General features: G+C 37.2%; 1 protein-coding gene across 7 annotated transcripts in view; it reads left to right on the top strand.

Moving 5' to 3' along the window:
- The first annotated feature begins 5436 nt into the window (after positions 1–5436).
- The window catches only part of epb41l2 (erythrocyte membrane protein band 4.1 like 2), a 43781-nt gene continuing 22783 nt past the window's right edge, over positions 5437–26434 (top strand). For all 7 annotated transcript variants that reach the window (XM_055149193.1, XM_055149198.1, XM_055149194.1 and 4 more), the window contains exons 1-6: positions 5437–5596; positions 18329–18549; positions 18626–18820; positions 19758–20024; positions 23809–23913; positions 23998–24040. In XM_055149193.1, the coding sequence (XP_055005168.1) occupies positions 18343–18549; positions 18626–18820; positions 19758–20024; positions 23809–23913; positions 23998–24040 (817 nt within the window). In that variant the 5' untranslated portion in view covers positions 5437–5596; positions 18329–18342. The remainder of the gene's footprint in view (positions 5597–18328; positions 18550–18625; positions 18821–19757; positions 20025–23808; positions 23914–23997; positions 24041–26434) is intronic.

Raw genomic sequence — 26434 nt, forward strand, 5'->3', positions numbered from 1 at the left:
AGCTAGATCTGACTGACGGCACAATCCGGAAACGCGCTGTCTCTCTTCTCCCTGCCTCCCTCCTCTCACTTATCAGCACTATGCATAGCAGTCTTGGTCTATTCTGTGCTCTGGAGATGTCAGATTAGTCTGTCGCAGACTATTCTACATCAGATAAAAAATTTAGTTGCTGTTTAATTACAAATGCCCTGGTAAAACGTTAGAACAACTCATAGCAAGGCATAATAAGGTACAACTCTAACCTGATTTATGCTATATTGTTTCCTCATTATAAACATACTGTACCTGGAGTTGTGTTTTGTTTCATTCACACGTTTAACACACAAACCCTGAAGGTAGGCTAAGTTCTTTGTTCATATGAAAAACACTGTTCCACCTTGTGATGTAATTTGGTAATACAAGAAGCGCTCCACTGTGTTTTTACTCCATACCCTTTCACTAGAATCATTTGGATCATTTCAACCCTGACATTGCCCATCTCTGCTGAACATAAGGTGAAAACTTGAATGTGTGAACTTGTGTGAATGAAACAAAACACAATTTCAGGAGATGTGAGGAGATAAAAAAACATTATAACATGGCTTAAAGCTCACAAGAGTCAGTTTTGTGTTATTGTGTAACGTAGGACCTTTAGTAAACCTATAGGACTACATGTTTTTGATGAGTATAGGCTACACTGATAAAGATTTTTACAGCTCTGTCCTATTTGTTTATAAGACCCAAGAGTTGCTAATAAAACATGTATTTACAGGTTTTATTGCTGGCAATTGGCATTGTGTTAATTGAGCCTAATGATGATGTGTAGCTGCAGCAAATTCAGAGGAAAAAGACTACACCTAATTGCTTCCAGTTATCATTAGGCCTTCTTATGCCCAGTACAGCATCAGTCAAAAGTCTGGACACACTTTTTCATTATTTCTTCTTTGTTTCCTTAATTATGTATATTGTAGAATCTATCTGAAGGCACCAAAATATATGAATGGACACATATGGAAAGTAGTAAACTTTTTTTTTTGCACTCACACAACCTGTGAAGTGCAAGACATTTCAGGAGAATTTATCATGAATTTAATTGAGAGAAGGCCAAGGGTTTGCAGCACTGTAAATAAAGCTAAGAGTGGCAACACTGAGGATATATATATATATATATATATATATATATATATATATATATATATTTGTTGACCTATTTAACTTTTCTTACACCTTGCTTCATATAAAGTAGTAAACATTCAAAAAAAAAAAAAAAAAAAAACATTGAATGAGATGGTATGTCCAAACTTTTAAATGTTTTGGTATCTTATCATATTATATTTTATTTGATCAATACAACAGATCAGACAATGATTCAGTATTTCATTTTGTGCACAGTTCAGTGATTTCTTTGTCTGTCAAGGGTGTAGGCTGTAGTTTAGTGAATTCGGGAAATTGTTTATTTGAATGTTGTCATCAAGTGGTAAAATGTTTTTGTCTATTAAGTTAAAGAGCCGTGACAATGAGGCTATCACACTCATTACAGCTGTTTTACTCCAAAAAGTATATTGATTCTCACATGTTATTGTGTTTTCAGAGATGCAGCAGTAAAACTAACTTGAATCAGGATCTGGCCCAGTGAAACAGCAGTGGATGTTTCTATGGTTACAGGTGAGAGCCAGTAAAGCATCCAACACTCATTAGACACACCACATCTTTTAGATTCGTTAGGGTCATGAGGCAGAAGTGGCAGGCTTATTGAAAACAATTCTTATTTCGTAAACATTAAACTGTGAGTAAAGCCTCAGAAAGACAATTTATATAAGTGCTTTTTTGTGTTTTATGAATGGTAGGCCTAAAGCACATTCATTTTAATGTATTCGGACATTTTATTACTTTGTACTTGAGAGTTATTCGGACTACTAGGTTAAACAGTTAAACAGCTAAACAGGTGTTGTGGAATAAATCTGCAGTGACCAAGTAGATCTTAAAGTTTTGAAGCCTCATTGAACGTGCATTCTTGAGAAATGACTTTAAATCTGTCTTTATAGCTGAGAAGGAGCCTGACAATATTTCAGAAATAATGATCATGCACATTGAAGTAGGCTATTAATGTTCCTAATTTAGGCTTCTGAAACTTCTCAAATGATTTGTTTAGTTACATTAGGTTTCCTACCCACAACAGCGTAATGCTTCCCTCTAGTGGCATAAGTGCACCATTTAACCCTATTACTGGTGTTTAAAAGTGCACTTTGTAACTTTTTGATTGGGGGTCCGTCACCTTACATGCATTTAATTACAGGTAATTTTATTGCATTCTGACCGTGAGCGGGGTTACCTTCCCCCAGACCTGACCTGTAACTTGGTCTGGATTGTTATCCATGAAGATAGAAAGGTTTAATGCCATACTGTGAAATATTCCAGACAAAGCAATAACATCTCCATGTAGAAAGTATTTGACAGATCCTACACCAGAAACATTCCATATTGCACCGTTAAAGAACAAAAGTTACCTGAAAGACTCGTGTGAGGTCTCTTTTAAAATTAAATCAAAGCCAATTATATGTGCCATATGAGCCATATCATATCGGCTGAAGAGTGAAGAGCCATCATAGTCATTACAGAGATTAGATCAAAACTTCCTTATTTATGTGGGGAAAATATTTTTGGTGTGGTCTGGACTTAGTGGCCTGCAAAGAATTGAGTGCTTGAGCAAACAATGAGTCATTAGTGCTATGGAGCCTTCTTGGAATCAGCCACCGAAGATGTTTCTGGAACAGACAATTACCCATCCCCAGCGTGGTTTCTCGCTCCTCTTCCTGTTCACCTGTGCGCGATACCTGATCCAAAAGTGTAGCCTTACTGCACTCACACGCTCACAAACAGACTGACAGAGAGAGGTAGAGAGAGAGAGAGAGAGAGAGAGAGAGAGAGAGAGAGAGAGAGAGAGAGAGAGAGAGCTACAGCATGACATTAAACAAACTGGGGGGAATGGAGATACCAATATTTGTTCAGTATCTTTACATTTGTTTGACACACAGAACTGAGAAAGAACAGCACGTTCCACCTGAAGACCAGCTTAACTTTGGGTAATGTACAGTTTGTTATGCTTATGAGTGTCCCGTTTTGAATTGTTTACTGATTACAAATATGCTATACAATAAAGACAATTAGACAACCATAGATTTCAGAATGATGAAAAATTAGGACAATTAAAGTAGCAATTAACAATTTAAAATTAAATGTTAATGGAAAGAAAGAAGTCCTTAAAATGTTATATAAGAGAAAGCTGAAACCCAGACAAATAAACAGAAACCAGACAACAGAAATATTTATTCTTAAATGGGAGTCATGGAAGTGGTATACCAAAAAGTTGGGTTACATGGAGACCCAAAAATTAATAGGACTTTGCATTTGGTGAACAAATGTGCCATTGCTGTGATAATAGAGTTTTTAGCATTCAAAATTACCACAATTAAATGAATAAAACTGAAAATATTTCTCTGATAGTTAAAAATGTTTACCCCTTTTTTTAGCATGCAACTTATAACTTCAGTGACATAGTTTTTCAATGGGAGATTCGTACTTGGCTGGACTTGGTCTAGTGCTGTCCAGATGGTCCATGGGTAATTCCCCTCAGAAGAGCTCGTCACTAATCCCAAAGGGAATCTGTACTGCCTTGATCTCACGCCTGTATAGCAAACTAAAGCCATACTATGTTAACACATTACAGCGTTAGCTTATCTTCTGTTTCTGCTGCTGGGACACTGCAGGTCAGTCAGGTCAGCATATCAATTTTTGCCATTTTCCTTTCTTTATATTTTGCAAGTTATTGGAAGCTACAGTGGAGTTATGTGTCAGCGGGGACAAATACATAAAATAGTCCAGTCCAGTGGTTCCCAAAATATGGAATCCTGGCTTATTCTGGTACTCCACACTTCAAGTAAATTTGGTTAAATGTGTTTTTTTTTTCTTTAATGCCTTCTTGCACTATTTAAGATATTGTTTAGCATGTGTTCCTATTTTAGTCTTTTAGTTCTTGTTTAGATCAGATTTTGGTGGTCCTTTTCAAAGCCCTTTGTGTTTGTTATTATATTATTCTCAATAGAGTCTTGTTGAATTAACAGTAGCATTATAGCCAACATGGTATTTGTGTGTATACTCCATGTCTTGCTTTTCATTAAATTCTAATTTGAGGGTAAAGGAGGTCAAGTGGTAGGCTACTGTCATCAGGTTCAAATTTAATTGAAGCTTTAATGGGCCAGAAAGAGGGGCAGGGGAGTAATTTGGATTCCCTTTGCCCTGAAGTCTATTGTTTTAGGAAGTAAATAGACTGTGTAAGTGTTACCTTTTATAGATATAAAAATAAATAAAGAAAATAAATATAAACAGAAAAATAAAACTATATGGTTTCATGTTTTAACACTGGATTCATGTAATTTGTATTTAGTCTAAACTCTATAAACATTTTACTGTTGCCAAATGCAACCCAATACTGTTCAATGTTGAAAATCACAGCCAGCAGTTCCTGGACAGGTTTAGGCTTATTTAAAACAAATTATGTTAAAGGAACATGTTTATTACTAAAACAGACGTCTAGAATGTGGGGAATTTTGAGTTATATCTAACATTGATACTTAATTGTGTTTCTTTAACATGCTTTCCACTTGGACATGTGCACTGCCATTGGTGAGTCAACACAACACAAAGATGCTATGCTCTAATTAGTCTACCAAAGCATATCAACAGAAATCCAAATATATAGCCTAGTTATTTCTTTTTCTTATGATTATAGTCAGAATTACCTCACATTACCTCTTCTGGCATAAATTTTACCAAGCATGTTTGATGCTGGATGGGAAGCAAATGCAGCATGCACTTTAAGCCAATTACCTGAGCTTCTGTAATCTGTTTGTGGGCAGAGTCAAGCATGTATATAAGAATGGTGTGTGATTGTGAAGCAAAACGCCTGTGTTTATACCCATTATGTAATCAAAAGAGTACTTTGTGTTTAAGAGAAGGCGTATTTAAATACAGTGGTTCTCTGATGATGTGGAAAATGCAAATTACTGTGGAACAAATAGGAGGGTTAGGTAGGTAGGTCTTACACAACTTGACAAACACAAGCCTACTTTGTTGATTGCCGCAGACACATTTTTACATTTTTTTTTAACATGGCTTAAAAAGTAGATCTTTTTATACTTATTTGTGGTCCAGTAATAAAAAACACAATCTGAGAAATACAAACACACAGTATGTAAACATGCAGTTACTACTTTTTCCCTATAGATGGCAGTGTCTCGTTATTTTACCTTTACTACATCCGCTTAGAACGTCCCATTGTAGCGAATAGACAATTGAAATAACCAATCAGATTGCAGTATTCTGTACAGTAACCTTAGGCAGCCAATGAGAGGCCGTAAAAAGATGTTTTGCACTGTAGGAGGCGGGATATCCAGATGATTGACACGTAGGTTTGAGCTAGGGCCAGATTTTCAGTGTGTGGATTGTAGTAGAGATTTTTGGAGGCTGTGGGAGAGGGACGAGCGCTATTTGGAGGAGAACCGCGTGTGAGGCCACCTTCGATAAAAATACACTTACAAACTGTTGGAAATCACATAAGGTAAGGTTTAATTTCGCCTCTCTTCAAATCACGTGATGTTACCTTCTGATGCATTTGATTGAACGCGTTCTTTCTTGTATTTTCATGTGTTTTGTATGTTAGTTTAGTTGCCTCAAGGAAACGTGTAGCTACTACTTTTACGTCTCAGACATACATGTGTGCTTTTATTCGTAAAAACGTGTAGTTGTCTGCAGTAAAGTCCGCAATTTTGGGCTCATGCCTCCGATGTGAGCGGTTCATGGCGTCTATCTATCTTCCATGTTATCCCAGCTATCGCATCACCTCCGCTGCGGACTCCCCATGCTGTTACTCGGTCATCGGACATCTTTACCGTGGTTAGATCGTCCGCAGAGATGTTAAATCCTCAAAATACACTGTGAGTGAGTTGTATTATTGGGCAAAAGTCAGTTTTGAACAAAAAGCGCTCAGTGTGGAGGTGGATGTCGTATTTCCTGGAGTAGAGTTACGTCGTTTACGGTGAGTTACCTTTGGCGGTAGGTTCAGAAAGATGGACGCTAACTTCAGGGCTAACATGCATTTTAACACCCCCTCTCTGTGATTTTGGAGCAGCCCGTAACTTCTTAAAAACTACTTGTCGAACAAACACGAGCAGAAGAAGGTGCCCTACTGCTTCCTTTGAGGGATTTAACGATGCCCCCCAAAATGAAATGAAAATGATTGAGTCCTACATGTTTCTTACTCTTACAGAGATAGACTATAGAAATGCAGTATTTGTACTTTGATAACACTGTGGACCTTTCCCTAACCGACATATTGCATGGACTCTGCAACTTCACAGACACGTCTCATGAGGTGCTGATGTTCAAGTTAAAAAAAATCCATCTTTGATCAAGGTGTATTTTAGCCTAGTTAGTCTTCTCCAAGTCCCCACCTCCCCTTTTTTCAGAGAGGAGATAATATCAGACCCACTGTACATGGCTGAGAAGAGCATACGGACAGTTAAGTATTATAACTGTTGAAATCCTCTTACAATCCAACCCCTGTCTCTGTGAGTGTGACTAGTCATCACCTTACTCAGCACAAGATGGTCTGAGTTCCTCTTCTCCTCCACTGAAGCATCTTTTTATTATAATAAAAAGTCTTGACAGAGGGAGACTTGATTATATAACACATATCATCATCATGTGGGCATATATCTTTAACTCAGACTCACTTAACTAAAACAAATCGTATTTAAAATGTATAACTGAAAAATAGCTACAGACCTACAGCCCACTGCAACCAAATGTGCTTACAACTCCACATCTAAAGGCTCCTAATATGACAATAGAGTTGATTTTACACCTATTTTTTCATGGTCTCATTACACCAATTGAATGTTGCACGGATCACAAAAGCCTTTGTACTGTATTGCGTTACACGGACTATGGTTATTTAGAGGTGCTGTGGGAAACTGATTGCGTTATTGGATGCCCTGGAAATCTGCATGTATCGTGGCTCATGTTAAGCCTAATGATTGGGTTAACATAATTCTCTTTTTGTGTATTTGAGAGTCTCACAGACCTGTAATTTTGCCCTGATCTAACCTTAAATTTGTCTCAGTGTTCATGTAATATCTTTGCACTCTGCGGTAACCAGGAAGTGTAGAACAGTAGCATCTCTGTACAGCCCACTAATGAGAAGAAGGCCTAATTGGTTGATCTTGGTGGGAGAATTTGCTCATTAAATTTAGCTAAAACCCTCTGGTGTTGAAAATAGAATGGATACAAGCTTTGTTTCTGTGATTGTTTAGTGCTATTGGAGACTGAAAAGAGGTTTAAAACAACTGAGGAATGCTTTTACAGGATGACCCTGGAAATGGAGGTAGCCTAGAGCAGTAAATGTCAGCAAACCAGGTGTGCAGATGAGTACATGCCATGCAGTTTGATATATTCTTTCACCTATAGGCTATTTTGATTGGCCAAAAGCAGAAATGGATGGCTAATAAGACCAGGGAAATGTGTGGATGTTGGAAGAGGCTGAGTGAGAGTGACAGAAAGGGAGAGATATTGCTTAACCATTCGGAAAGGCTATGGGAACATCCCTATGTGTGTGTGTTTTTACTGTGGGGTTGTGGGTTCAACAGGAGCAAAACTTCAGACAGTCCCACGATTGGTTTTATTCTGAAAAAGTTGCATATTATAATAAAATACTACAACAATGTTGATGCTAGCCAGATGATATGCTAGATTCATATCATAATCATACTATTAACTATTCAGATTTTTGCAATACCAAAAAGTTACATGATGTATATTTCCAACCTTCTATCCTTTGTTATTGTTCAGGTATTTTTTTAATTACACCCTATCATCTTTCATTGTTGTTGCAGTGGATAGTCCCAATAATTAGATAGACTTATTATTCTACAAAGCAGCACTCGACCATGACATTGAGTAATAGCCCCTAGCATGCAGGTCTGCTCACCCAGCAGGCATTGTAGGACTTTTGATTCAAGTAGAGGACATCAGAGAGCCATGCATGAATGGAAACTGTATTGCACTGTTCAGCTTATTACCCCAACAAAGAGTTCAGATCGTGGAGGGTGGAGCAATAAGTGAAAGAGGGCTACAGATACACTGAAGAAGAGCAGTAGAGTGTATGGTGTTTTTGAAGTGAGCTATGGGTATATTTGTTTTGTTGGAGGGGCACTACTTAGAAGAAAAGAACATCCTTGTTGTAGTACCAGGGGGGCAATAGCCTTTTTCTGTTCTGAAAGAAGTGATACAATGAAAAAGACAAAAAAAGCTAGTATGAGTGAGAGTAAGCATGTGGTTTTGGCTTCAGTCCAGACATGGTTAAAAACAGATTAATCAGCAGAGGGTCACATTCTCACACAGAGAGAGTGGACAGCGTGGGGCAAATGGCTGCAGTTCTGAAAGGCCATGTCCCAAACACACTGTAAGATATTGTGTTTCAAATGCACTTTGTATTGCTTTTGATACTGATGTGTAAATAAGATTGTTGATGATGATATTATTATATAAACCTAAGCAAAACGCTCTATTTATATTTGGTTTGAGGAGGAAATGCAAATAAAATGCATATTATTTAAAGGGCTGTACTTTTAAACCATGAGGCAGGAACTTCATTTTGACCTATTTGGCCTAGCCACTTAGTCATTTCTCTTATTTTGATGTTCAACCATAGTAACAGGCAAGCTTGTTTCTGTATGGTTCTGATCCAACTGTATGATTGGATTAGACAAAAAGTCTCTTCTGCTTATTACTTGGCAATGTCTGTTTAAAAAGGCTATAAAAGGCTTCAATTTGAACTGGAAGAAGAGAATGTCAGGTATAGGACCTGCTGAAAACATTTGTTGACTTGATCTTTTATATTGTAGATATTTGGGTAATTCTGTATCACTGATGGAGCTAATATTAAAACTTGTGTATTCTGGATTCAGTTGGGTTATGCTTTTTTTTTTTGCCCAGTGGTCCTAGCAATAACTCTGAAATAGACAAACATGACCAATATTACATTTTCTTGCAATGCATCTGTCTGAACAAAGTCGAGGAATGTTGGGAAATTTTAAAGTAAAGCTGGTGTAGAGGAAGTTGCTTAAGTTTGAAAACTGGAGTGTGTTTCTGGCAAAAAAAAATAGGATCAGGATACAGAGAGTTGACCCATTAGCATCCTCTAATTAGCTGGTTTAAGGAGTCTGTAGAAGACATTGAGGTTGAGTTGAAAGAACTTTGTGATGTGTTTGTGTGTGAGGGGAAACCAATATAAAGAAGTGTCAAGGAGGAGAAAGCAGTTGCCAGTGAGGTTGGTTAGATGCCTTGTTTTTTGGAGTTTAAGTCCAAAAGTCAGTGGTAGTTGCAAAAGTTTAATGTTGCCATGATTCTAAAAAATCTCTCTGTTTCAATGGACTTGATACACAATACCTATTCCAATACCATGAGAAAAAAAAAAAAAAAAACACTTTCTTTAGACAATAGAAATAGAATGTAATTTTCAATACAAGCTTTGATTCAATAGTTTTAATATTGATTAGCATCTGATTCTTGATATTTTGACAACCCTACAAGAGCTGAGTTGACCAAGTTTCTAATTGTTTTCATTGGACTTTAATTTTGGAAAATGCATGCTCGATTGTCATCTCAAATACACTTTCTGGGCATATTTGTCTCAAGGGTATTCTTGTGTTTACTATGTAAACAGTTGGTTGCCGTAGAAGAATGAGAATGAATAAGACTCCTCCTGAGAAACTGATTATATTACACAAGGCTCAATAGAGCATTCAAGGGTGTGGCTAAACAATTTTGGTCATATCCATTTCCACTTTAACATTTCAGACAAAAATCTTAGAAATATTCACCACAATGAAACCAGAATAACTTGCCTACCCACTGTAATAAGATCCTGAACATGGACTAATGATGTGGAATATAAAGGGAGTTAGGGATACGGAAAGAAGAGAGGAGGTCATCTTTGGGTTCTGTGCACTGTCCCATTGCCACACTTCCTGCTTCCTGTTTAGAGTTCAAAGGTCGTGGGCCTGGGATTAGCTGATACAGTCGTCTGAGTAATCTGTCTGGCCCTGTCATTGACCGTAAACTGCAGTCACTCAACATCTGGGTAATGCTAGGGTATCTTTGCTCTGTTTGCTTGTGTAATATGCAGCACGTCCGCAGAGTAGTAAGTGAGAAAATGGTTCTTAAATTGGGACATCTTCTGTGGTCGCATGGGAACCACTAAATTTAGAGCAATGGCTTGAGGTTTGCCCTTGTTAGAAAGACGTATTGAGTTCTGAACAGTCGGTTAGTCACTACCTGCGGTGCAATGCCCACTTTTTACACATAGATATAGACAAACGGAATTCTGATGTTCTTTTTTAGTCAAGATTAGTGTTATGTTCTCAATCTGATGCTTAATTTTATGTGTGTGTGTTTTTTTTATATTGCAGTACTATATTAGATTAAACTAGATTAGCTTTTGGAGAAATTCATGTTGGTCTATCTCACTGCACTATGCTAAACCACTGCTTGTCCAAGAGAAATGGACAGTCTGGCGAATATACCGTACATTAACCTAGCGGTGGGACTAGACAGTGACCGTGATTTTGACAAAATCCAATACAAATTCATAAATAATTATCAGTCTGCGCACCTGGAAATTGCACCCAGTTTTAATGCTAAAACACATACTGCTCACTACTACTTTTCCTTGTTGGATCATAACAAATCAAATTCGGTCACGAGTCTCTAACCAATTTATTATTATTATATTTTGCACTTAAACACTCAAGTCTATTTAATTACTACAGTCATACTGTGAATACATGACTCCCTTCTCCCTCTACCAATAACTTACTTACTGTATTCTTGCATTCATATAGCCAGTGTGTTGCTTTAAGAATACAATAAACCACATGTTCATCCTCCACTATCCCTTATCATGTTAGACTTCCTGCACTCATAAGGTAATATAACTCCTAATGTAATCATTGTCTGTCATTTGTTTTGCTTTGGCACCTGTTGTCACTGCTCTCTGTGGGATGTAGGTCTCCACAGCAACACCACACCCACCATTACCCATGAGGCTGTGTTTTTTTACTGTCATTCTTTACCCAAATACCTTTTATCCCAACTACCTAGAAATTTTTAACTGCACAGTGCTTTTTATGCCTGGCTGGTTGCTTTAATTGGAGAAAAGGGGAAAACAGTGACCAAACCAGTTATGAGCTATTCTTCTAATGTAATAGTTAAGTCTTAGAAAATGTTCCTACTTTGCAGCTGTCAAAAAGATGTAATACAAAATGAGTTAATGATTAGACATGGCTAGCAGTACGACGCTAGTAATTACACACCTACACTAGTAATGACATAGTACTAGTCAGTTAAACATCACTTGGGAAACTGCTTGTATTTGCTCAGACGCCAACGAAGAAGATACAAGGGTGTAGTTATGCAGAAGACCCAACAGAGAGAGGAGATAGACTGAGATGGAGATGGATAGACAGACAGACACAAAAACATAGAGGATTATCCCGTGTGTAATCTGCTGTTGGTAGGGTCATAGTGCAGGGACATTTCTACACCGTCATCCACACGTGATTAGGCCTGTCACACTTACACATTTTGAAGTACAATATACTATATATACTGAACAAAATCACAATAATATTCAAAGTATTTTAAACCACTGACATAATAAATCTACAGCAAGATGAACCCAGTAAACCGTATTGCAAGAAATATGTCCAGCAATAAGTAAATGGCACAATTAAACACTTCAGTAGCTGATTCTACTCTAATATCCAATGTATCGTAGATGGTAATTATTCAGCCAACTACAGCACAAATGTAAAAAAGATCATTACTATAAAAGTAAGAATAAATTCACTCCTAGTACAAAGAAAAGGTACAGACCATAATTATTGAACCTTTCTATATTGAGTCAATATAGTAATTATTGCATCAGGTTTACAGTAGACGTGATTGACTGCCTATGACAACCTGGCTTATTGCTTGCTTTGTCTGCATTTTTATCACCATGTCCAAGTAATTCTGCATGCTCTCTGCATATTCCCTTCTGTTTATGTGAGATGTTGCGTGACAGATGGACAGATCATACAAGAGTGTACCAGATTACTACACAGTGTTATGTCCAAACAAAGGCTCAGTGACTATAGGACAACATGGAGTTTAAAAGGCTACAGCGTGTTGCATCAGTGCTGAGCAGTTACCTCAGGGAAAGAGATGTCCCTCTGCAATCGGGATTACAAGTAGAGCTTTTTATGATAAGCCAACATTGTTTTAAATTAATTTTTATCTGTTTCATAATAATGTAACCAGTGTAAATTGGAAGAAATTAGTCTCTAAACTTTAGTTCCCACTCCATGTTTTGGAAATGTTTGTATTCAAAATTTTATATTCCCCTTTCCCTCAAATGTAGCCTAAACAAAACAAAAAAAAATGTTAGGTGTAGTTGTGTCAACCAATTAGCTGGCCTTGACATTTTCCCAACCTACAATGTAAATACTGTATTTACTAACCTTATCTTTTAATATTCCCAGCAGCAGATTTTGTAGTTTGTACTGTGAAACACCTTTGATGTAGTGGCTGAATGTTATTGCCTGGGTCTAAAAACATAAAACTAAAACTGTACAAATTTTATTTAAAAAAAATCTGTTTTGGTTATACATGAACTTTGATCCTGTTCCTTCCTTGCCTTTTACCTCGTGAGCCCATTGCCTTGCTGTGGGGCGGATGCCTGTGCTCTGTGCGTGACAATGAAAAGTAGCTGTCATGATTTAGTCCCTCCATGTAACAGCAGTGGTCACTTTAAACACGTTTTATCCATGGTAATAATCTCCATTGTCACTTCTACGCTGGCACTCTAATCTGTATTTTTGCTGCAGTAATCTCTTGTCTCCATGGGGATTTATTGATGCAGATTCAACCATGAATGCCGCCACCATGAAACCACTTCCTGCTTTGTGTCCCTCAGCGGAGTTCACGGTTTAACTGAAAAACAGGGACGCCTCTTTTGAATCATGCCGTTTTTGTTTTTGTTTTTTCTTTTTCTTTTTATTATGACTGCAGCTAAAAGACATGTCTCATAAACATTTATCTGTTCTGCTCAAAACAGGTCAGGAGGAGGTCATTGCCATGACAACCTCATAAAAACCTGGATCTTAGTTTGTTAAACCTTCTCGCTCTCCTCAGGGTCACATTGACCCGAATATATTATTTTTTTCCTTTTCCTTTTTTCCTTCTTAATAATAAATACATTTTTGGGTCTGATTGACCCTCCCCAAGAGAGCGGGAAGGGGAAAAAAATTCTTCGGGTCAGTGTGACCCCGAGGAGAGCTTGAGGGTTAAAAGCAGTGGCAATTTTCATTACACTGAAACTGGTGCACTTAATTTATAGTAATTTTGTTAGGTTTTTTTTTTATTGGTAGAGCAGTTAGGGACTACCACTGTTCTTTACATGTTAGAATCAAGTTTCTCTCAGTCATGCAACCATAGTTGAAAGGGCAATCCAAAAAATGCACTTGCAAATACTTGATTGATTATAAAACTAGAACCTGCCCCTGTTGTAGAGGTCGAGTTCTCCTGCCTGTAATGGTTTACTGAATGTCTCTATCAACTCTTCACCCCATTTCATGCCACTTGTGCTGGTTCAATTAAAGCCTTTGGCCAAAACAAAAAAAAAAATACAACAAATTTGAGACTGATGTAGTGTTGTGTTCCTGTGAATAAGATATTTTAAGTTTCCCCTCCTTGGCTTTCCTTTCATGCCCTTTCTCCTCCATCTCCTCCACCCCCTCCTTCCGTTGTCTCTCAGTCCCTGGCCTGGTTTCTCAGAGCGTTTGGTCCCGTGGGGTGGATGAGCGGTCGCACGGCAAGGATCAGACAGAGAAAGTGGAGGATGGAGGAGGAAAAAATGGCAATGCCATTTTATAGGGCACATTTTTGCTGAGAGGTGAAAAGCAGATGTAAAGAGACAGTGATCTTGTTTGAAGGTTAAAGCAAGTCAGAACAAGACGAGCAGAAAGTGATAGAAAGTTAAAAGGAAGGAAAGCACCACCACAGGTAAGATGTTTTTAGTTGTCGTCTCTTGCTTTCTTAGACAAATCCTTTTTGAAAGCTCATTTTATATAGCTAATCCCAAGTGACAAAACTAAACTACCTAATGGAAAATAATTGTCGATACAGAGGTACAAAACATGTAAGTGTTTAAGTAAGTATTATGCTAAACTTAAAGGAAAGAGTGAAAGGGTAAGAAATTTAGAAATTATTTTATTCTCTTAGAAATGTTACGGGACATAGGGATTCATATGTGATAGATGTGTTTTAAGGTATTAATTTTGTAATTTGCAATTTTTGTAATTACAACCATTTTGTAATTTGTAGACGGAAAATCCAAACTTCACTTTAAAAGTGCATTGTGTAACTCTTCTGGTGGAGGGCCTGTCATATGCTTTACACTATGGAGATTGCTTTGTCTGGAATGTTTCACAGTGTGGTATTAAACCTTTTACCAAACCAGACCAAGTTACAAGTCAGATCTTTGGAGAGGCAACCCGCTCTAGGTATTTTTGAGGTATAAAATTACCTTTAATTTTAATAAATGTAAGGTAGAGCTGTATAATGCCATGTTGTGGAACATTCCAGCCAGAGCAATGTCATATCCATAGAAACAAGCAGGTGATGGAACCCCAACCAAAAAGTTATAGTGCATCTTTAACATGACTAATTATGTACTTTACTGCAAAGCCCAGATAAGAAATGGAATAGTTTGATCAAAGCATAAGATTTAACCAAAGAGTTTTCAAAGTCTCTCTGGGTTTAGTACATGTAATATTGTGCCGTATAATTGCTCTTCCCACACTCTGGATGGACAGGGATACAGGAGGGGTCTTTGGACTGATAATTCCAGTGGGTGATTGTAGAGTTTTGAAAAGAGGCCCGGAAGAAAGCTATTTGGAAAGGGAGGGAGAGTGGGGGTACGATGAGTTTGGAGAGGAGAGAAAGAGGGGCACTATGGGCAAATGAAGAGGAGGATGAACTGAGAGGAGAAAAGAGAGTGAGAGGTAGCAGAAGGTCCCCGTGGTGCAGAGAGAGAGAGAGAGAGAGGGCCATTTTGAAACAGCCGTGACAAACATGTTGTAAAAAGCTCTAGTCTGATGCCAGCTTTCAGAGTCTCAGGGGAGAGAGGAGAGCAGCATCAGCATATGGTTTTATTTAGTATGACATTTAAGGTGCAGGTATACTGTACTGTAGGATGTTAGGGATGTTAGGGTTGTAAAAAAATGATCAGTATCTGCATTGAACCTTTCCAGAATAGTTAGTTGTCTTGAATAGCACTATATCTTTTTTTGATAAGATCTAGATATTTTTTTGTCATTGTGATCAACAGTGGTATTGATCCTCAAGCCTCAAGTTTGAAATGTACCGTAACAACGCGATTTACAATTTGCAAATGCTTTACAATAACTTATCAGCATTAGGAGTACAACACTTAAAAAGCATAGTGTTATTTCAGCATTGAAGCTCCATTTGAGCAGATACTCTCTTGAAGCCTGTACAACTAGGAATGCGCCGATCCAGCTTTTTCTGTGCCGGTATTATAGCCAAGTATCTGCGAATACCAATATCAACCGATACTGGGACAGAGACTGAAAATGTAATTTATTTCCTTTAATCATAAACAGAATGTGATGAAAAATCATCCAAATGGGGTTTGTAACTGTTATTTATGATTTAAAGTAACTATAGAAGAATAACTTTGGAAAAAATACACATTTAGTATTACAACGTGTTTTTAGCCAACATTGGCCAGTAAATCGTCTTATTATACCAATTTAAAGACTAAAATAGAGTATAGACTAAATCTTTATCTTTGAACATATATCCTATCCATCAATATTTCAGCGGGACTATAAGATACCAGTATCTTATTGGCGCATCCCCACTACAGACATTCAGATGCTTTGACGTAATATGAACGTACGAACAAAGCTTTTTTTGCTCTCTCATTTTGTCACAGTCGGCCATCCTCCCTCCATCCTCACCTCTGTCATCCACCACTCTAATCTCCCCCGTTTTCATTGGCCCATCATACGTAAGATGAGCTATTTTTACACCTGCCCCCCTCCTCTTCCTACCCTAGTACACATACCTACATTGTGGCTCAGGCAGGGTATTGTGGGTGAGTTTGTGTGTGTGTCCACCTTATTGAAGGTGGCGGTGCGGAAAGGGGTGAAAATCTAAGTAGCAGGGGTAAAATACAAATGACAGACCAAATAATAGAATGAGAGGATGAAAGGATACACGTGACGAAACAGGTTGAGGAAAAACAATGTATTTTTGGCATTGGAAGTGAATGAAAAGTAGGGGTGCTGGGCAATCTGCTGAAGAAGATTAACATGATTTTTTTTTCTCATTTTCAGCCATCTAAAGTTTCTGAATTTTTATCTTACACCAACAATACAGATTCTTAGTGCAATTTAACACAAAGAAATCTGTCTGAACTCTGCTCCTTTTTACTAACAGAGGATTAGCTGTAGACCTCTTGACCTCTACTAGTCCAAAACATAGCAGCAAGCTATAGGCCTGTGTAATATATTGCTGAAATAAATGTAGATGATAAAAGGGAATACTGAAACCAAACTATAACACAGAATTATTCTCCAAAAACTATTTTAAATGTGCAATATTGTTAAAAACATGAACTGCAATTGATTTAGCTTTATGGTGCACTGTGTAACTTTTTGGTTAAGGTTCGGTCACCTGCTTGTTTCTATGGTTATGTCATTGTGGGGGGTTCTACATGTATCTGTTGTGGACTGCTGAACAGTCCACAACAGTCCGTACTGAAACGTAAACTATAGGATTTATTGTGACAGGCCTAGGAAGATAAAAGCAGGTGAAGAGCACATCCACTGCATATCAACCTCGACATGTCCTTGAATGTAATGTCTGACGTCATCAGAGAATCGCCATCACGCTTTCTGTAGGGCAATAAGACATGTACATGCAGTCCTGCCTACAGATATTTGGGTTGAAGAGTGCACACTTGACCACAGCCACGGGGTAGAAACTCTACATATTATGAATTGAGTCATTTATATTCCCCCCTTCTCCTCCAGCAGTGTCTTTTATGTAGGAATGTGTGTGTCTGCATTTGTGACTTGCTCAAAGACGCTGGTTGGGACGTCATGATGTAATCCTAAGTCATGTGTCTTTTGTTTACGGGTGTAAGAGGAAAGCTAATGGAAAGGCTATTATGTGAGGTCATACCAGAGCAGATGTAAAACACAGATTTGCTAGAGGTTGGAATAATCATGTATTCAAATGGTTTTCAAACTGCTGGTTTGCACAGAATTAAAATGTGTGATGTCTGTTTAATATTGTGTATGTTGTTATTGACAATGCTTATTTGCTTAGATGTGGACTGACTATCAAAATATCAGTACTTGGAAATATGTAAAAATGTACTTTGAGTTTATCATTTACAGTAGAAATGCAAACGGAACTGAAAAAAACTAAAAAAAAAAAAAGAAATAGAACTATTTCTGCTCTGTTAGTTTTACGTTAATTAGAACCAATGCATTTAACACAATTTTTAACAAATTTCTGGTGGATTGACAATTATATCGTCTGAGTATGTTCAAATTACAATGTTAACATCACCCAACCTCACTCCCATAATGTTTTAAATCCATACCCTCTGACGTTTTCAGAGTCTTGAATATGATAATGTCAAACAGATGGTGGGCAAGATGCAATTTTTCTGTATTGTTTAGATTGTAAGAAACTCTAGAAGAAATCTGATCATATGTTATGATAAAGTCCATGGTGATCTCGTCAACAATAGACCCTATAGGCATATTGGAAATTTTATGTAATGTTTCTCTATGTACATGCTGAAAATGAGGCCATTAGTGGGACAATTATAATGGCTATAGAAATCAGATAGGTGACCTTGAAATTTGTCAATACTTTCTTGTAATATAAATAATGCGTTAGTTAATATATAGTGCTGACATACTTTTTTGACCCACTTTTACAAATGAAAAATGACCATGTGGGTCATTTATAAAATATACTTCAGGCTAAAATTCATGTTGTGTGTGTTTAATAATGTATGTGTGTGCCAATGTAAGTGAAGCAAAGTGATTTTTCTTTGGAAATTGTAGCTAAATCCATTTTAAACCTTTACTGCAGGTAGACTCCTCATATTACATCATTTTTAATAGTCACTATCGTCACTGTGCAGGTTCACGTGTCGCTATGACAACAGAAGCGGGCACTGAGACGGAGGTGAAGGAGAAAGCGGAGGAGTCAGCAGCTCAGCCCGACCAGATCGACCAATCAGAGAAGGCGCCCGAAGAGACCAAGGAAGTAGTCATCGCCGAGGGAGACAAGAAGGAGAAGGAGGGCAAAGGGATATCCCGATACCTGCCGTCATGGCTCAAGAAGCAGAAGTCCCAAACCCAGGTATGTACTATTCTATGTGCATGTAATTATAAAGAGACAGGATTTTATTGTTTAAATTCACCTGGTGCTTTTACAGACCTCACCCACTAAGGACGATCCGACATCAGATGAGGCTGTTGGCAACGAGACAGAGCAGAAGGAGGGGGCACCCCCAGAAGTGAACGGACACGCCGAAGAGGAGGAAGAGGAGAAGGAGGAAGAGAAAGAGAATTCAGAGCAAGTGAATCAAAAGGAGGCAGAACTGAAAGCAGATGTCAAGGAGGAGACTGAGGTATTTAATAATCTTTCTGGTTATAATTATTTGTTCTTAAATACATCTTAAATACAACTTAAATACAACACTCTAAAATACATTTTCTTAGAAATATAATTTACAGGCATACAGCAGGCCTAGACTACAGCATTGCAATAAAATTTTTCACTACTGACTTAAAAGACTGCAGATGAGTAAAGAATAAGATTTATAATCACACCTCAAACCGGTCTATTTATTTATTCATCAGCATTACGCACAATATTTACTTGATCCTGTCTGATTTTTTTTCTTTACAAAGGTAAAATATTTTCTCTGGTTTTGAACATCTAAAAAAAAAAAAAAAAAAAAAAAAAAAAAAAAAAAAGGGGGCATAGAGAAAGCAGTAACATTGTCACTTTCTCTGACTCAGAAAATCGTGACATTTTGAAAGGAGCACTACAAAAACCAATGGACTTAACTATTCTAGAGCAAATTATTGATAAATTATGATACATTATTATAATATTAGTTGTATTTGAATATCCAGAATCTTCATCACTCCATATTTTCACAAAATCTGTTTTTTGCACTATAGTTCCCCTCAGTTCAAATGCCTTAAATAACTGAATAAAACATTGCAGAGACTTCCGCATTGTATACAACATAGAGGACCATTCTCTCAGACACTCGCATTTCTGTCCAGTGATCACATTTAGACCACCCAGGCCCGCCCATTGACATCACTGTAGTCTCCACTCCAAAAATCCTGAAAAATAAACGCCTTAATTTTGTAAGTAGTCCATTTTGTTTTAGTGAACTCTGTTTAGCTCCAGACAAAGAATAGTGAGGGAGACCAGCTATAACTACACTTCGGACAGTTTTATTATGTCACAAACTTGATTATATGTTTACCCAGAGGGACTGCAGTCTGTAACCTTTTAATTGTTGCATTGTGGTCGTTTTTTCTTGTCAGACTGTGAGGGAAGAGAAAGTAGAGGAGGAGAAGAGCGAAGACAAGTGTGCAAAGGAGGAGACGAAGGCTGTCCCAGAAGGAGAGAAGACCGAAGAGCAGCAGAAGGAGCTAGTAAAAGAGACATCAGAGGCTCCTGCTGAAGGGGAGAAGGAGACCCAGACCTCACTTTTCCAGTCCCCCCTTAAACTAGTGAGGAAGAACAAGATGAAGCTGGTGGTGTGTCATGTGACGCTCCTGGATGGGACCGATTATACCTGTGAAGTGGAGGTGAGACAACCAAAACTGCACCATAGGTCTTGTGCGGTTGTTTTTTTTTTGTTTGTTTGTTGAAATCTGACAAATTTAATAATGATCTCATATATTTTATTGGTTATATAAAGTAGTACACAGCATTGTTACTGAAATAAATATATTAGGAGTGGAGCTGGCAGAAGGTTTTATGTAGCTGTAATGAAATTATTTTTTGTTTTGCTTGAAGTTGCATTATGTAGCTTTGCCTGTTTAAGGGTTGCCACTTGCTTGTCTCCATGGAGATGTTATTATTTTCCTAGGAATGTTTCACTGTATGGCATTAAAGCTTTTTTCCATTCACTCAGTTCCAATCATCTGCTTGCTCTATTGAGATACACAAGTCTAATGCCACTGTGGGGCATTCTAGGCAAAGCCATGACATCTCCATAGAGACAAGCAGGTTGCAGGCCCTCCCCAGAAAAGTTATAACATGATACACCTTCAAATAACCAGTTATTCTTGTTAAATAAATAAACCAATTAGCACAATATGTTTAGATCTTTAGACGATCTTGAGCAATATTGTCCGTCTGGTTTACTTTGGCAGGTCACCTAGGCAGTACGTAACCCCTGATGTAATGGTTAATACCAGTGTGCTTGTTTGCGGTAGAGCCATTTAACTTTCTGACTCAAAGTGAAGCGACGGCACAGGCAGGATCTGGTCCAATGGAGTTTGGGCGTGGTTTATGGGGGATAAATGCCGATCAAAGCAGAGCACACTGCAGGGGCTTGTCTAGTGCCCACCACACACACAAACATGGCAGATTACAGGGGTCCCACCAGATTAGAAGCTTGCATCTGCTGCCTAACAAGCACGTGGGCCATTATAGACCCCCCTCACATGCAAACAGGACCTCCCCACATCACATGCCCTTCACACTGGTATCACAGGTTTTAGGTGACACGTATAGGAATTTACAGAGCACTGTTTTCGTCATTCCACATTACACACACACTCACTTTGAACTGTATAAGTATTTGGGTTGTAGGCTTGTAGGTTTCAGCTTTGTGTTGCAGCATTTTGAGGACTTTTTACCCATTTATAAGATATACACATTAGTTTTAAATTAATCACTATAGCTACTGGCCTAATTTTTCATCATTCTGAAAGCCATGGATAGCCAAGATGGTTAGAAATTTAGACATAAAATCATGGCATTTTGAGCACTCCAGTAAGAATACATAGTAGTTATTAATATGCAGTGATGAGATGATGAGATGGCATAGATTGACATTGTCATTAACAAAGTTTTTTAGATTTTATAAAGTAGAGGTTTCTAAGTGTCTGTCTACCATAGACTGTATAAAGAAGATGTCGCTTGTAGCGTCCATAGCCGCTCAAATGAAGCTGGAGATGCTAACGATTACAGGGGCAAATTTGGAGCCAGACTTTATGCTATGAATAGGATTTTTTAAAATGACAAGATAGTGGAGAAGAAAAGAGGATCATATAGAGCGAGTTAATATGAACATTTTAAGACAAATATGATGTGGCTCACTACAGCAGTCACGCAGGGAGGGGCCACAATATTCCAATGCGAACTTCATATTTGGAACGTGGTGACTAGCGTGTTGGCTATGACCATTTATATATACAGTCTATGGTCTGTACCAACTGAGAGAGAAGTGTACATTTTTGTCTAGAGCATAGACTGTATAAAGAAGCAGACTATGGGAGTGTGGCATCACCCATAGCGTTCAGCTCCAGTCAGTTCCATATTAGGTAAAAGAATTTATTTACAGAAAAAATTGTGAAATAAGAACACCGGCATAATGTAGAGCGGGTTAAAATGAACATTTTAAGACCAAAATGATGAGGCTCATAACAACAGTTAGAGAGAGGTGTGACAGTTTTTCAGTGTAAAGTCAGCTCCCATGTTCACTTTTTATTTGGAACGTAGCGGCTGGCAGGTTAACTATAGCTACGGTGTATGTATGTGTATATATGTGTGATATATATATATATATAATATATATATATATATATATATATATATATATATATATATATATATATATATATATATATATATATATATATATATATATATATATATATATATATATATATATATATATATATATATATATATATATTATATATATATATATATATATACATACACACACACACACCTACCTACAGTCTATGGTCTAGAGTCATGACAAAGCCTCATCCTAAGCTACAGTATGGCATCACCCATCATCAGTGTGTGCCCATGTGTCTGTGGCAGTTTGAACAGTAGCTCTTTGTCTGTCAACAGATAACGCTGATACAGCAGCTCAGCACCATTGTCCTGGACTCACACACATCCATCCAGCCCTCCTGCTCTGGCATAGTTTGGTCGTGAGCGAGAGATGCACAATGCATTCCAGAGATTAAATTTTATTTTTTGGCACACACTCCCAACACGCAGTTTATATTTGTTCTAGAGATGTCACGATATCATAGTGTGATGTTATTATGAGAATGAATGTCACAATTTTCTGATTGATTATTGAGGTGACATAAAGTGCACTTCAGATTTTGGTTTACCTTTTTTAAGTATAGAAGAAATTGAAATGATCTTTTTTGCTTCTTACAATTACTATTTTGTTATGGATAAGAACTTGTTCAAAGCAAGCACTTGGTTGGTCACATGGGCTTTTCTAAGAATTTCATTAGTATTGGTTACAACAGGATTTAAGCATCTCATTGGAATTAACCTACACACAATAGAGTAGTATTTATAGGGAACACAGTTAAATAGTGAGCTAAAATATGCAACATACTTACTATAGAAAAATAATTGTTACTTGCTGTCCTAATAGGAATTGAGATTTGGCAAACAGGAAAACTCTAAAAAAAAATTGTAAAATCAGATGTGGTCTAATAAAACTGAACGGTCACATTCTTGAACCATGAAATTTCTGTCTCTGTATGTTTGCCTGTGCATTGGAGCAAGTATAGGAAAATACCACAAATATTTTAGTGTCCCTAGACATTAGAAAATGCATGCTTTCTTCCTCTCTTTTTGCAGTTTTTTGAAGCCTGTCTGTATGTCCATCTCTGAGAACTGCTGCTTGCTGAGAATAAGGAACAAATATGCAAACGTTTCATTCTTTCTTTTTTGTCCTCTCGTTTCTGTCTGACCTTTCATTTCTCTGTGGGGCTTTTGTTTCCTGAATATTTCCCTTTTTCAGAAATGAATGTGTGGTAAATGTCATAGTCGTAATTTTGGAGACGAAGCTTTTATCTAGTTTTTGAAGCATTGTGTCCTTATAGATGGAGATGGGTGGCTATACAAAAAGAACAAAGCAGATGTCAGTTCAAATATTCACAACTTTTAAATGAATCTACTTGCACTATAATATTTCTTTATGTAGTTCAACAGCTTCTTCTCACTTTTTGCGGAGGGAATTTCAAATTTAGGTACAATAAGGGGACAGTTATGGACATTTTTAGTGGGGCAGTAGGGCATTAATAATATCAGTGTGGCAGTTATTTATTTACATAGATTATACCAATCCATAGGTCGGACCTGTAACTTGGCTTTGTAACGTCAGCTGCTTGTTTCCATGGAGGTGGATACAATTAAGACTAATATTTTTTAACATACTAGGCAAAACCATAACATTTTCATGGAGAGAAGCAGGTGAGGGACCCTCGGCCATAAAAGTTACACACCGCACTTTTAATGAATGAACATATTGAATATAAATCTGTATGCCGATTTTCACTTTTGTATCGTCTTTTTTTTTTTTTTTTTTTTTTTTTGTAGAAACGAGTGAAAGGCCAGTACTTATTCTTCAAAGTTTGTGAGCACCTCAATCTGATGGAAAAGGATTACTTCGGCCTCACATATATAGACAACCATAACAATAAGGTATAGTATTTGTCCAATAACACAAAAACACATAACAGGTAGGGCTAGTTTCTTCAAATAACATCTAACCTCTTTTGTTTTCAGTGCTGGTTGGACCCCACTAAAGAAATCAAGCGACAGATCCGCAGTAAGTTTTATATTTCACCCTTTTGGGGTTACGTTACCAAGGTTTAAAAACGTGACAAAATGGGGTTGGATACATGACACTGGTTGATGGCAGTTGTGCCAGTAGTGGACACAAGCCAAAGGTTACCAGATAGTGATCATGCTGTTGCATTATTTATTGATCTTTTTATCAAGTGTGGTTAAAAGAAATGTGGCTCCTGTTGCCACACCTAACCTTTTGTTCATTGGCAAAATGCAGCAACTGAGAAGCAGCCAAAAAGAACAGCCATTTTAATGAAAGTCTATGGTATATGTAGTTTTTAACTTCTGAGTTTCACAAAGATCAGTTTCAATTTGTAGCATCTTATACTAGACATTTCATTATTGCTATTAAAATGTTGATTACTACATTTAAACAATGCTAGATTATGCTGCATAGACAAATTGTTATTAATGCAAAACTGGGCCTATCTCTGTTAGGGGTTGTTGATGAATGGCGAATGGAGCTTATCCCAGGAAGTCAGGTTTTAGTTGTGTTGCTCTTTTGAATGGCAGTTTGGCATTATAATTTGTTATCTTGGTGCATCAAATGAGTATTAAAATAACTTCTGAAAACTCAAGATGTACTGTATATTCTATAACAAGGATCTGATAATTTTCGTGCCTGAACTTACATAATATTCTTCGACATACTGGTATAGAATTTCAGATATATCCACCACAGTCTAAAGTCTTAAATCTACAAAGTCACATCACCCTAGCTCTTAAAATGTTATTTTGAAGGAAGTGAGAGTTTGGGTGTGTTCTGAATCCATAGGTTTACTGAGTGTCAGATGGTGTTTTAAGCGTGCATGCCTGTGTTTTGTGGCTGTCTGTGGCTGAGCCTGTGGTCCAAGGATCAGTGGAATGTAACAGACTGAGCAGGCTAACGGTATATATATATGTGCATGTGTTTGTGTGTGTGTTTAGGAGCGCCATGTGTGTCTGCCTTTATATGAGAGAGTGCATGCATTTGGGGCCAAATGAGTCTCTCTTTAACTCTCTCTCCAACTGCTAAAACTGTCTCAAGCTTTAACACATGAACACAGTTGTTGTGTAGTTCCCATTTCCTAAACCATAACTTGATAACATTACAGGTTAGGGCTGCACAATTTTGAAAAAAAAAAAAAAATCTAATCACGATCTCATTTCTTACCAGAAAAAAAAAAATGCAGTTAGGATCACAATACGTTTAAAAAATACGACCGTTCAGAGTGCACATTGTTATTAACATTTGAGAGAAAACTGAAATATGAGGTTATAAACGAAAGAAGAATTTTAAAATAAAAATACATTTTATTCTTGCAGAGAACAATCTATACTCTTAATAAATGCGGCCTTTATGAATTGATAATTGCGCCAACTAAAATAGCAGAAATGGCTATTGTAATATGTTGTGCAGTATGCCCTATTATCGTTCAAGTTGTTTTGATTTAATCTGAAATAGGTTTGAAATTAGGGTTATGGATTAAGAAAGGTTGAGAAGGTAGATAAAATGTACTAAATGATAATTTCCTATGCTTTGCCTGTCAACCTTGTCTAGCTATGTTTTTGGTGATCTGAATTATGAAAATATATAGTCAATTAAATAAAAATTATACTTTGTTTATGGCGATATATAAAATACATACAATTTAATACAACTAATTAAAACTCTATAAGGAGTTGATAAGAATCCAATTCGTTCATCACACTAATAAACTCCCTGAGCCCTTAAATGCTGCTCTTGGCCGGAGCACACTTTAAATTCAACCGAAGGAGACAGGGATTTGGCCCAGAAGCCCTGGATTTGGTCCAGTTACCTTTCCAGCGTGTGTGATGGTTAAAGTTTAACTCAAGCACTCGTGTCACCTTTTAACCTCTTCTAACCTTCTGAGACAACACAGTTTTAACATAATGAAACTGCAGTCTTTTATGTATACATACTTCTGTATTGTATTGATAGATAGAATTAAATTTTCTATAATTCTGTAATCCACGCTTGAACAGGCAGTTTCTCACAAAGTAAGTCTGAAAAGCCCAATGGAAAAAAAAAAAATCCAACCGTACAATTGAGTTTAAATAAGGCCATTTCGATTTAGTTCCTCTTATTGGTTGTTGAACATATATTCTTTGCACACATGGAAATCAAAACATCCAAACAAATAACAGATTAGCTCCTGGAATTTTCAAAAAATAAAATGTATAATGGCTGTACATAGTCTTTTAGTTTATGTATAATGTAAACCTATTGAAAATGTGACTTGAATAGCCCAATCTGCTACCTACTTGTGTTACTTGTTAAAGTGATGAGCGAAAGAAGCAAATACACAAATATAATGCCTTTTTATAAGAAGAAAACCTGAGCATTGAAGTCGGGGGATTTACTGTGCTCTGT

Source organism: Boleophthalmus pectinirostris, unplaced genomic scaffold (genome assembly GCF_026225935.1).
Source record: "Boleophthalmus pectinirostris isolate CB_2022bp ecotype Guang Dong unplaced genomic scaffold, ASM2622593v1 HiC_scaffold_13, whole genome shotgun sequence".
NCBI classification, from domain to species: domain Eukaryota; kingdom Metazoa; phylum Chordata; class Actinopteri; order Gobiiformes; family Gobiidae; genus Boleophthalmus; species Boleophthalmus pectinirostris.